This window comes from Lupinus angustifolius, chromosome LG20 (genome assembly GCF_001865875.1).
Source record: "Lupinus angustifolius cultivar Tanjil chromosome LG20, LupAngTanjil_v1.0, whole genome shotgun sequence".
NCBI lineage: Eukaryota > Viridiplantae > Streptophyta > Magnoliopsida > Fabales > Fabaceae > Lupinus > Lupinus angustifolius.
In genome coordinates this window covers 2,961,761-2,974,372 of record NC_032028.1, presented here as the reverse complement: position 1 = coordinate 2,974,372, position 12,612 = coordinate 2,961,761, and the positions used below count along the sequence as shown (strand labels likewise).

General features: G+C 31.4%; 2 protein-coding genes across 2 annotated transcripts; both read left to right on the top strand.

The window, feature by feature from the left end:
• On the top strand, positions 664-2,054 carry LOC109335292 (heavy metal-associated isoprenylated plant protein 22-like). Its single transcript, XM_019571425.1, has 3 exons — positions 664-817; positions 929-1,004; positions 1,601-2,054. Exons 1-3 carry the CDS (start codon positions 746-748, stop codon positions 1,891-1,893), a joined length of 441 nt encoding a protein of 146 aa, XP_019426970.1. The 5' UTR covers positions 664-745; the 3' UTR covers positions 1,894-2,054.
• On the top strand, positions 9,315-12,195 carry LOC109334975 (multicopper oxidase LPR2-like). The gene is made up of 3 exons (XM_019570986.1): positions 9,315-9,633; positions 10,434-11,897; positions 12,010-12,195. Exons 1-3 carry the CDS (start codon positions 9,415-9,417, stop codon positions 12,061-12,063), a joined length of 1,737 nt encoding a protein of 578 aa, XP_019426531.1. The 5' UTR covers positions 9,315-9,414; the 3' UTR covers positions 12,064-12,195.

The following is a 12,612-nucleotide window of genomic DNA, read 5'->3' as shown; positions in this document are numbered from 1 at the left end:
TCAAAACGATCCATCACATTTATGGATGCAACAGAATGGTTGCAAAGATGAAATTAATTATTAAGAAGTCCTTTTCCTTTTTTGGGTGGAGAGGCTATAAGGTTAACTTTTATTTTATTTTAATATGGTAATGTTTAAGTTTAACTATTATTTGTCCTTGATAATCCCCAAGCGTAATGAGTTTTAAACTATACAAGAATCTCTCAAATTTTAGATCACTTGATTCGCCATTTAGAAGAATCATTTCTAAATCGTTTTCATTTTCTTACCGTGATTAGATATGAAAAGTGCTATTTTTTATTATGATTGATGATAACAGTTAACAGATATTATGTGCGTATATAAAAATTCCGAGTAAACTTTAGTGTATTTTTATTTGGTTAAGCTAATGCTAACAAGTATCTGAAGGAGTACAGTTTTAAGTTAAGTGTAACAAAGCCATGAACTCTCAAAATTGTGATAAAGACTTATTGGGAATGAATATATTACCCTTGGCCTTGTGAATCACTGTCAAATATTTAACTTATAGAGCCAATAATTTAGTGTATGTCTGCCATGATATTTGGAAGAGATAAAAGTCATTATCTAAGCACTATTATGTACATTAAATTTTAGCACAACTTGCATGCACTACTTTAATATATAAAGGAAACCATTTCCCTTTGAAACGTATAATTCAGCAATCAAAATTTATGCCCTCTCTATGTACTTTCTGTGTCTTTGCTAAAAGAAAAGAACAAAGGAAATGGGTGCTCTTCATTTCCTTTCAGATTACTTCTCAGTTTCAACCCCGAAACAGAAACGAAAGCCAATGCAGGTTTTCATTCTAGATCCCATTTCATTTCCCCTTGTGTTTAGGCCAGCTTAGTCTCGATTCTAAAGCAAAATCTGATTTTTTTTTCTTTTCTTTTTCTGCTTTGTCTTATAGACAGTTGAAATCAAGGTGAAAATGGACTGTGAAGGGTGTGAAAGAAGAGTTAGGAGTTCTGTTTCCAACATGAAAGGTTGATCTCTCTCTCTTTCTTACTCTCTCATATTTTTGTCTCCAGGAGTTCTTTGTCAAGTTGTTCATGAGAACAAAAAATTGAAACACTGCTTTTGTATGTTGTAAATTACACTTCAATACATCACAAGGCTTGGTGATTTCTCATGGAAAAAAGAAGGCAGAAACTATTTTAACCTTCCGATATAGATAAATCAATAAATCATAGTAATCTATATAGTGGGAAATTTGGAAGTCCTTTGAATTATGATTCTAACTTGGAGGCTTGGAGCTATGAAAAGCTCTGATATGGTATTTCTTCTATAATGAATAACATTAGAGTTAAAGAACTGCTAGAGATGGAAACTATATTTAGGTTTGATTCTCTTTCTTTTATCTATAGATCTCCTTACTCTGTCACGATAAATTCTTATATAGGATTTCTTATAACTACCATTCCTCTTCTTATATCTCAAATGTTGCCATTTGTTCTAGGTTCATTAATTTTCTATGTGAAGTTCAAATTCTCAAAAAGGCTTCATTCAAATGTTGATGGTTAGATATAAAACAAAGAATTGACTATAACTTAGACTAAATCATTTTGGAACATTAATCCAGGTGTGAAACAAGTAGAGGTGAATAGAAAGGAAAGCAAGGTAACAGTGACTGGGTACGTGGATAGAAACAAGGTCCTAAAGAAAGTGCAGAGCACAGGAAAGAGAGCTCAGTTTTGGCCCTATATTCAGTATAACCTAGTGGCATATCCTTATGTAGCACAAGCATATGACAAGAAGGCACCCTCTGGTTATGTGAGAAATATTGTCCAAACACTTCCTAGCCCAAATGCAACGGATGAGAAGATCACCACCCTCTTCAGTGATGACAACCCCAATGCATGTTCAATCATGTAAAACAAAGGCTTGCATGCATGTTCATCTTTACATGCATGGGTCTCTCTCTGTGAATATTTTCTTGGGTCAACTCTTAGGACTACTGCCATAAGACCGAGTCTATTTTGAAAATGTTGTAATTAGCTATGCATGTGCTTAAGCTATATGAATTTTTAGAGAGGAATAAAAGAAAATGAAAGACTCGAGAGTCATTTTATAAGTATATTTAATAGCTCTTAAATATTTCTCTTCCCTTTCTTACCTTCCAAATATCAACTTAACAGATCCTTGTATGAGTTTTTGCTTGTTAAAAATATGAAACCTACACCTAATCTTGTACTCCTATAATCTACTGCCTCCCTTTACACACAAATATCCATTCTTTTCTAGAATACAGGAGCGTTATACGAGATTGTGAAAGGGGATACTCACATTACTCGATCTATCTTCTATATATAGATATATGGCTTCTTATGTAGGACATATTTTTTAAGGCGATAGAGGAGATGTTCTTATATAGTTCCATTTGATGCATGGTTGTTGCTAGAATCCTTCTGTTAGCCATATGAGGTGTTTGAAGAAATAAAATAATTTGTTCGACTTACATTTACTAAGATATACCTCTCAAACTTTTCATGTTTAAGGTTGATGTATAAAAGTTTAAGAAGTCAATAAATGATATAAAAAATTGACTACGTTTTAATCAAATATTTTGATTTAATTTTCATACCTTCCCACAATCATTAGTTTCACATCGTAAATTTGATCTTAATTTCAATAACAGAAGAATTACTAAAAGATAGTAGTATATTAAAAAATGGACAGATTAGGTTCGTCATAATTCTATATCTATACTACTTATAAAGGGAAAACCCAAAATAACCACTCACTATGCTGTAATTTGTGGTTCTCTCTATTTTGCCCTCACTGTTTTCTAATTTTTACAAAAAAAATCTTATATAACCTAATGTTCCTCTCCACCTAATATATGCTCATATTATTTTGTTAATTATTTTTTATTCTTACATTATGACTACCAACCTTTAATGTAGAACATTACACCAATCAAATAAATTCAACTATAGATCACAAATATTTAACACAAAATATTATGTTTGATATTTATGACATACAAACTATACATTATAAATGATAGGAAAACAGGTTAACAAACACGATAATGACTGTCAACACTTTAGTAACCATTAAAAAGAAAGAGTAGCATATTGAAAAGTGAATAAAAATTAGAAAACAAACCTAGAGTGATTATTAAATTAAATCAAAATATATTTAATTAAATTAAATTATAAAAAATCATAAACTTTATCTTGAGTTTATAAAATATGAAAAGATATAAGTTAAAAAAAAACAAAAACATCCAAACTTTTCTAATGACAATGACAAGATACATTTTATGGGGTTAGGATCTTATGAAGGTACATCAAAAATAAAAGAAAAAAATAATTTGATATAATATCTTTATCCCTAAAAATATAATAATATAATATTTTTATCATTGAATTTTAATGCAACATCAATAATTTCTCTATTCTCTAATGGAGATGAGTCTTATTCCATTTTATGGTACTTACTAATGGAAAAAAACTCCTTGGTTTTTCTTGCATTTATCTTTCATATATGGTAGGGGTGAGCAAGACCCAACCCTACCCGCTCATCCGGCACGGCCCGACCATGATCGAGTCCGAATAGGGTCGGGTCTGATCGGGTCTAGCACGATTCGGGTTCAAAAATAGACCCGGTCAATATTTAGGACTGGGTATGGACCAAGCACAACCCAGCCCGTCACAGGGTCACTTGCTTATCGTGTTTATATGTATTTCTACTCATATGTATATAGAATAATGATATTTCTTTTGGTCGAAAGTATCATTTATTCTTTAATTTTTCCATAATATATACATGATTAATAATATATATACATTATATATCAAACTACATGTTCATAATAATAAATAATATTGAGAAATTTTATCTAAAATGAGTATGCATTATATGTAATCGGGTCTGATTTAAAGGCGAACCCGATTATTATTTAGGGTTGGGTTAACTGAGGGTCTAGAATTGGATTCAAAAAAGTGACCCGACGAATATTTAGGGTCGGGTAAGGCTTGACCTGTCCCAATCTGGCCATGCTCACCCTTAATATATGGAACATTGGTCGGAGTTTGCTTTGATTGTGACGCTACGATCAACGGAACATGTGTGATGCTGATAAAAAAGAAAAGAAAAAAGAGACAACACATGTGTCATGTCTAAATAGAAGTTTGCCACCTCTATTGGCTCCAATAAAGCATGGGCGAAGAGATTTTGTTTTTTCTTCAAATTTTGATAATAAAAATATTATTTTATTGTAAATAAAAGGTTAGAAGTGACATATTATTTTCCTGTTTATTTTTATAATACTTGTCTTTTAGATACTGATTTTTACTCAGTTAAGTTGTCATAAACTTTTCATATTCCAAATCATACAATGAACATAGGAGCGCAGTTATGTGTCTATGCCTGTATGTAAAAAATTATTAGCAACTGTACTGTCCTAACCAAGGAAGAAGAAAAAATGAAATGATGCAATTCGGTAGTTGCATTTTTCTATTTTGCCTTTCTCTATAGGGATTAAGGGAATGTTTGATGTTAACTTTGGACATATAGACCAATTTAAGGATGGGCAAGCAGTCCTTTTCCATATATTTTATAAGTAGTTATATATGTACTGGTTTTTAATTAAATTTCCTTTCTAAAAATATTTACATTATAATATATTCATTCCTATATGTTTGATTCCCATTTATATATATTTTGTATAAGAGTTTAAAATTTGTGCACTAATAGTGTAAAAAATTTTTACACTGTCAATACATTATTCACCATTGATTTGTATTACTTTTGTTTAAGAGTCAATAATGACTAATAAATCAATTGTGTATATTTTTACTGACAGAGTAAAAAACACTTACAATGTTATACATATTAGTTACATATATGTTATTTTTAAAATTATATGTTTTTTCTTGTATGTACCCCTCTCTCGGATGTTCTTTCGATCTGTCTCTGTTTGGATGTTAGCATAACGTTTATGAACTTGGGTTTCCACTGGGTATATTCACTGTACAATGCACATTCATGACACTTTTAAGAAGTATATATTTTTTTATGAAACATCTTCCTCTTGTTTGCCAACAATGTCCTTGGGCTCTATGGTTCGACTTAAAATCAAATACAAACAAAGAAACATATAGCACAAAAATATATGCAGGAGATCAGAGAAACGAATTACATGCTATCAAACATAAAGAAGTCAACCGTGAAACAAAATTCAAATTCACCCATGCATAAAACCTTAGACATATACAGTTGGGAAAAAATCTTTTATCTCCTCTAGTTTTTTATTCAACTTAAAAAGTTAGGGGGGACGTAATTGATACCCTCATTCTCTAATCTAAAAAACTCCTAACCACACCTCTTAATAGACCGAGAATATAATTAATTGATTTTTGTTCTTTATTACGTTTTTTATTAATTAAAAAACAATTAAATGAATTTATTTAAAACGATCTTGGGAGTTTGGGAGAAAATCTCGAAGGTCTCACCAGTATTCCTTGTCCTTCCAAATTCATCTTTTATATATATATATATAGTTCTACTTCAAGCATTTGGTTTCAGGAGATATATGAAAAATTAATAATTAGCGTAAAATTTTCGAGGAGGTGAAACTTGTATAGAGGAGATGAAACTGGTGTAAAGGAGGGGTAAATAAGAGTTCTTAAGTAAAGGTCAACCATAAATTTATTAGGTTTTGAGATATTTGCCTAGAACAAAATATCTCATCACACCAAGAGATAAGTTATTTCATCCGGTCATTAAAATTATGAAGTGTATTATTTTTTAGTTTTAAGAAATATTTTGTTAGAAAATAATTAAATAGGACATTTGTCATGATTTTAGTGGTTGAATGAGATAACTTATCTCATTATATGGGAATATATATCTTATTCTCTTAGAATAAGGTGATGATGAAATGCACTGACCCTTAGTAGTAACAGGTGGGGACAACTGCCTCCTGAAATTTTTTCTCTTGTTTTTCTAAATATTTCTTTTACATTACCTCAAACATTTTTTTGTTATCTTATGTAAATTGCATATTTGTATGGTCCTTTTAAAAATTATAGATCATAAATAAAAGTCTTTACATGTGTAGATATTGATATTACTTATAATACTTTTATTTTATTTGAATTCTTAATGATTTTTCACTTATGAAATATACTCTAAGATCATAGATAACCTTTGTCAAACTTTGCCGCAAAAATTATAAGATTCTATGAATTTTTATAAATTATTTATCATTGACAACATGTAATTTGTTCAAAAATTTTACCTTATGAATTTCAATGCGAGTAAGAAGATTTACTTGGAATGTCAATAATTTTAACATTTTATAGTTGATCATTCATGTTTGAAAACTCTCAATCATCTCTGAATTAAGTGCAACTTTGTTCATATGAGAAAAGTGAATGCATATTATTTGTTTGATCAAAATTGCTATTTAGAATTAATATATTATTTTGAAACTTTAAAAAAATTATCTACATTTCTTTATATTTATTGTTACTCAATTAATCAAATATGTTGTCCCTCCTAAACTTTACTTGAAGATCCACCACTGATCAGAAAGGTGACCTGACAGATTCAATAGCTGATCAAATTTGCAAGCATGTCTAATTCACGATCTTAATCGAATGATATCTAGGAGATTTTGAACCTTGAAAATTTCAATCTAACTATATTAATCTCAAACAAACTAAAATAACCCTTCAAACAAATTGTATGTTTCACTTATAGTTTTTTCTAAAAAAAAATTAAACATCACTCCAATATTTTATTTTTTCACTCAAAAAATAAATTTGTTGCTCTAATATAATTATTAATTATATATTTATATATAATTATTAATTATATATGATGTTATTGGGTCCAACTAAACAATTTAGCTTGGTTTAACATGTTAAAATTAAGATAATAAAATGTCTTTTTACGTACAACTTATCTTCTTATATTTACTCATTATTCGAGTAAATTTAAGAATATAAGTTGTCTCGTAGTACAATGTAACATTTTATTCTCTAAAATTAATATACTTGATCGGTTTCATAACATTCATTGGAACAAAATACCAATTGATAGTTAATTCAAGTGATTTCCCTTATATAAAAAAACCGGGTCTAGAAAACTCCATTTTAACTGAAAGAGGTAACACATGTGGCTACATGCCTACACCAGTAAAAGGTGTAAATTGCTACGAATTTGAGATAACTACAAAAGAGAATGTGCTATAAGGAAAAACAAAATTTTAAAACATTGTTTAGCCGAGCACCAGCGCCCTAGATCATCCGCCCCTGGTTAATATGAAAACATAAATCATAAAAAATCTACAAAACAATGTCTGCATAGAAAGTGCGAACGAACACGCGTTTGTTGTTTGTCAAAGTCTGAGACTGAAATAAAGGGGAGATCTTTTTCTGTTTGTCAGTTCTCTTTACAGGTTCCAATATTTCTCCTTCCACGTCTACTTTACCTTTATTTTCTCAAATAAAAATGTTCTAATTTATATAATATACTATACTGTATAGTATATAATAATTTGTCCAAATTTGGAGGAGATCTTTTGCTGTTTGTTTGTTAGTGGCAAATTAGTCAAACTACGACTACCTTGCTTATTAGAGAAATTGGGATTAACTAGAAACAACGCCAAATTTACTTTCCAGATTCCAATCCCCGTGCGTCCACATCTACTTTATCATTATTTTTCTGAAATAAATATGTTCTAATTTTGTATTCCTAGTCTGAAACTGATTTTGAGGGGAATCTTTCGCGTTTTTGTTACTCCACTTTCCAGGTTTCATTCTCCATCCACGTTTACTTTATCTTTATTTTCTGAAATAATAATGTACTACTTTATATATAGTTAGATAATTAACTTGTGGGATGTACAAGCGCATGATTTTAATTTTTGTTGTCATATAGAGAGTTTATGATGATATAAACTACTAAAGATTAAAGTTTTATGTGGTTATGACTGACTGAGAATATGTAGGAGTATATTTTATAAACAGTGTGACTAAAAGAAGTTATTCATATTATAATACCATATCAAACCATACATTTTTTCTTATTTCACACATGGTTTAACCTAAAAAACTTAAATCCAAACAAAAGCAAATTAAGATATTCACACTTTCGGATGAGATATTCTAAAACAAAGAGGCATGTAAGTCATCGTGAAAGGGAAGAGCATGCAGCCTCAACCCAAAACAAAACAAGGAAACAATTCAAATATCATGAGACTTCATTTGTTGAACAGTAATCCTGTCCTAAAAGGATTATGTCGATATCTAATGAAATTATATCAAATAATATAAAATATTAGTTTATGTTTTTATAAGTGACATATTTTGATTAGTCCAATGTACTAATGTGAACACATTTTGTGAGCGAGACTCAAACTCTCGTTCTCTTTCACTTCACCTCTAACCATCAATTCACCTTATAATGCTCAAACCGTAATATATTTTACTCCATTCCTTAAGCTCATTCATATCAACCATCAGATCACCTCATAACTCTATCGTAATATCTTCTTATTAATAGTTTTCAAAGCTTCTCATAGAAATGCCAGTGAACATGATATATATGGAATTTAAATAATGAGAATCTGATGACATATTTTGATTATATGTGTTGTGATTTGCAATGATATTTATTAACCTAAAATCCATAATAAAAGGGAGACAAATGAAGTGTCCAATTGATTTTGGTATAGAAAAGAAATGGAGGTTAACCTAAACAAGGAAGAGAGTATGAGAGAAGAGGATAGAAGAAATGTGTTATATTTTGAATGATGAAGAAAATGATTTGAAATTTTAAATGCATTGAGAGTGTTAGTTGGGAAAAAATAGGTGGACATTATTAATGTTAAAATAAAAATGTTAATCTCTGGATATGGTATATTGTCAAAGGTCAATGTTCAAGAGAGTCAGGCACACATTACGAAACTAATTAGTTTATTAATTGTTCATATAAAATATAAGTAAATAATAAAGATATGAAAATATAAATGAAAAAACGCATTTATTCTACAAAATATAGACCACGTGATTTAGTGTTTGGGGAGAGAGTACAAAATTTTGAGCTATATATTTGGACGGGATTTTAATTGATGAACTATATAAATAATTTTTATTTATTTAGAGTATATCATCCAACTATATATTATTTTTATTTAAAATGATACATTAAAATATATAAAAAGCTCTTAAACTTTGCATATACACTTAGCATAGATTATTCACTTCTTTATCTTTCTAACCCTACCATACATTCACTTAATTTGAGAATGTATATTCCAATATTGAACATTCTTCCTTCTACAATTACCCTTCTACTTCTCCTTTCTTTCTGCTATATATATATGTAACTTTCCCCTTTCTCAATAATCTTGAGCAGAGAAAACGTTACACCGTAGACATGGAGACAACATTGTTGTTCCACAAAGTACTCACTCTTTTAGCTATTTTAGGAGCTCTTGCATGTTCATCTTCAGCTTCAGCTAAACTTCTAGATTCATCCAAACTAGAGATGTTTGTTGATGAACTCCCTGATATGCCCAGAATCATGGCCTATCAGATTGTTGGTGGCGCCACCAAATCCAAGTCTCTCAATATTGGCATGTTCAAGAAGAAATGGGTATGTTGCTATCTCTTTTCCTTTGTCTCAAGTGTGACATTCTCAACTCTTTTCTTTTTTGGTTTTGATAATAGCTAGGAACAAGACCAATATTTTAAGCTAGCATTTCCATGGTTCTGATTTTTAAATGGTTTGATACTTATTTTATTTTACAGGTTATATAAAAAACCTTAGTGTAGTCCTTAACGGTACTGCATACTTCATATGTAATACTAATTTGTACATTTTTTCCTCAAATATAATACTGATCTGCGGTCCTGTCCAATAGTTTCAGCTTTCTATATTCTATATTCTCCAATTGACATTAGTATTACATTGTTCGCATTGGGCCACAGGCTCTGAAGATTGAGTCTTTAGTACTAATTAATAATTACGCAAAGAATTTGCTCCCTGAACTTTCAAAGTGTCATCCACTCTGGATTCACATTGTAACACATAAGTATTGTCTTCTCAGTTCCACTCACACATCTGTCATGGTCTTAATGTTATACCCGACTATACCAACATGTACTTATTAGATTCCATTAAAAAATTCTTAAGTTTAAATATGTTTTTAGATGATTGAAATTTTAATACCATAATAAGTATTTTTTCATAATTTTTAGTGTCTTATTTTATTAGATCATTTTAATTTAGACTATTCAACAATATGTTCAAATTATAATTGTCCACATCAACCGTTAGTATGGTTCACCAAAACTATTAAATTCATAAATTAAGAAAGTAAGTTGTTCACAAGTTTCAAAAAATCTTTCCATAAAGTGTTAGTGTGTTATGAACACAAGGCTTGTTTATTGCAGAAATTCCACAGGGATCTCCCTCCAACACCAGTTTATGGTTATGGACTAACCAGCCGCACAGCAACAGTTCCAGGCCCAACCATCGAGGCCCACTATGGAGTCCCAACCTACGTGACGTGGCAAAATAACCTCCCTCCAAATCACATACTTCCATGCGACCTAACCATCCCCACTGCACTAACCAACAAAACAATGGGTATCCCCACAGTGGCTCATCTCCACGGTGGTATCCACGCGCCCGACAGCGACGGTAACCCAAACTCATGGTTTACTGCTAGATTTGAACAAAAGGGACCCACTTGGACCAGCAAGGGTTGTCACTATCCAAATAATCAACAACCTGGGAATTTATGGTACCATGATCACGCTATGGGCTTGACCAGAGTCAACCTTCTTGCTGGTTTACTTGGTGCCTACATCATACGCGACCCTTCCATCGAAGACCCACTTGGGTTACCGAATAGTATCGAGTTCGATCGACCGTTGGTTGTGTTCGATCGAAGCTTCCGATCCAACGGTTCTCTTTATTTGAATTCAACTGGAGACAACCCTTCTATACACCCACAGTGGCAACCGGAGTATTTTGGCGACGTTATTATTGTTAACGGCAAAGCCTGGCCACGGTTAACTGTGCGAAAACGTAAATATAGATTTCGTATAATAAATGCTAGTAATGCTAGATTCTTTAGATTCTTTTTTACCAATGGTTTAAAATTTATCCACGTGGCATCAGATTCTACTTACCTTGAAAAACCAGTGTCAACGAATGAAACTCTTCTGGGGCCATCTGAGATCGCTGATGTAATTGTTGACTTTTCTCAGTCAAGTAGTAATGTTGCTATTCTAGCTAATGATGCACCGTATCCCTACCCTTCCGGTGACCCTGTCGATGAAGACGAAGTTAGTAGCAAGGTTATGAAATTCATTATCTTACCTCATAAAGAGGTTGACACGTCACGTGTCCCAAAAAGTTTGATAAAATACCCTGCTGTGGATTTATCCAGTGTGGCGCAGACACGATACATTGTTATGTATGAGTACGCTAGTAGCATTGATGAGCCAACTCACTTGTACATAAACGGGAAACCGTATAAAGCACCGGTTACAGAAACACCAAAGGTGGGGTCTACTGAAGTGTGGTATGTAATCAACTTAACAGAGGATAATCACCCATTGCATATTCATTTGGGTTTGTTAAAGGTGTTGGATCAGACGGAGCTGGTGCAATTGAAGGAGTTTAAGAACTGCATGAGGGAACTTAATGATGCGATCAAGTGCAACGTGGGGAATTATACACGTGGCAAGAAAGTAAGTGTGCCTGATCATGAGAAAGGGTGGAAAAATGTGTATAAGATGAGTCCTGGGTTTGTGACCAAAATTGTTGTGAGGTTTTCTTACATACATACTAATGCATCATATGCGTTTGACCCAACCTTAGAGCCTGGCTATGTGTATCATTGTCACGTAAGTCTTTCTAATTCTTTCATTTTTATCCCTAAATATCATACGCATGTATTTATATATATATAGAGAGAGAGGTATATTCTAACGCATGACACATAAAACTTTGGTGCAGATATTGGATCATGAAGACAATGATATGATGAGGCCCTTTAAAGTCATCAAGTGATGTTTCAAACAAAGATAGGCGAAGAATGGCATGTCCAGCAATTGTTAGTAATCATATATGGAGTTGTTGTACTATTGGTGTAAAAAGAAGTTTACACAGTCAATCAGCAATTCATTATTATGTCATTGAAAAATAAATGTTTGAGTCTTGAAATAGTTAATGAGTGAAATATATACTTGTTCTTAAAGGAAAAAGAAATTAAATGTCAATACACCATTTATGATGATAGATGACGTGGTGTAAAAAAGTCGTAATTAATTTGGAAATCACCCATATGCAAATGCATAATGGATTAATGGGTTGATACTTGATAGCTTTGTTAGATATATAAGGAATAGCAAGTGCACTATATCGTACAAGTAATAAAATCCGGTAAAGTATCGAGATATCGTCATCAGAAAGTAGAGTAGATTTACACTACTTCCTACAAGAATGAATTGAGTATCTATTTACACGAATTTGTTTGATAAATTGATAATGATTTTGTAACAAGGTTAAATAAAAATAAAAAAACTAACTACGAATTTAAAAGAGTTGGGATCGAAATTC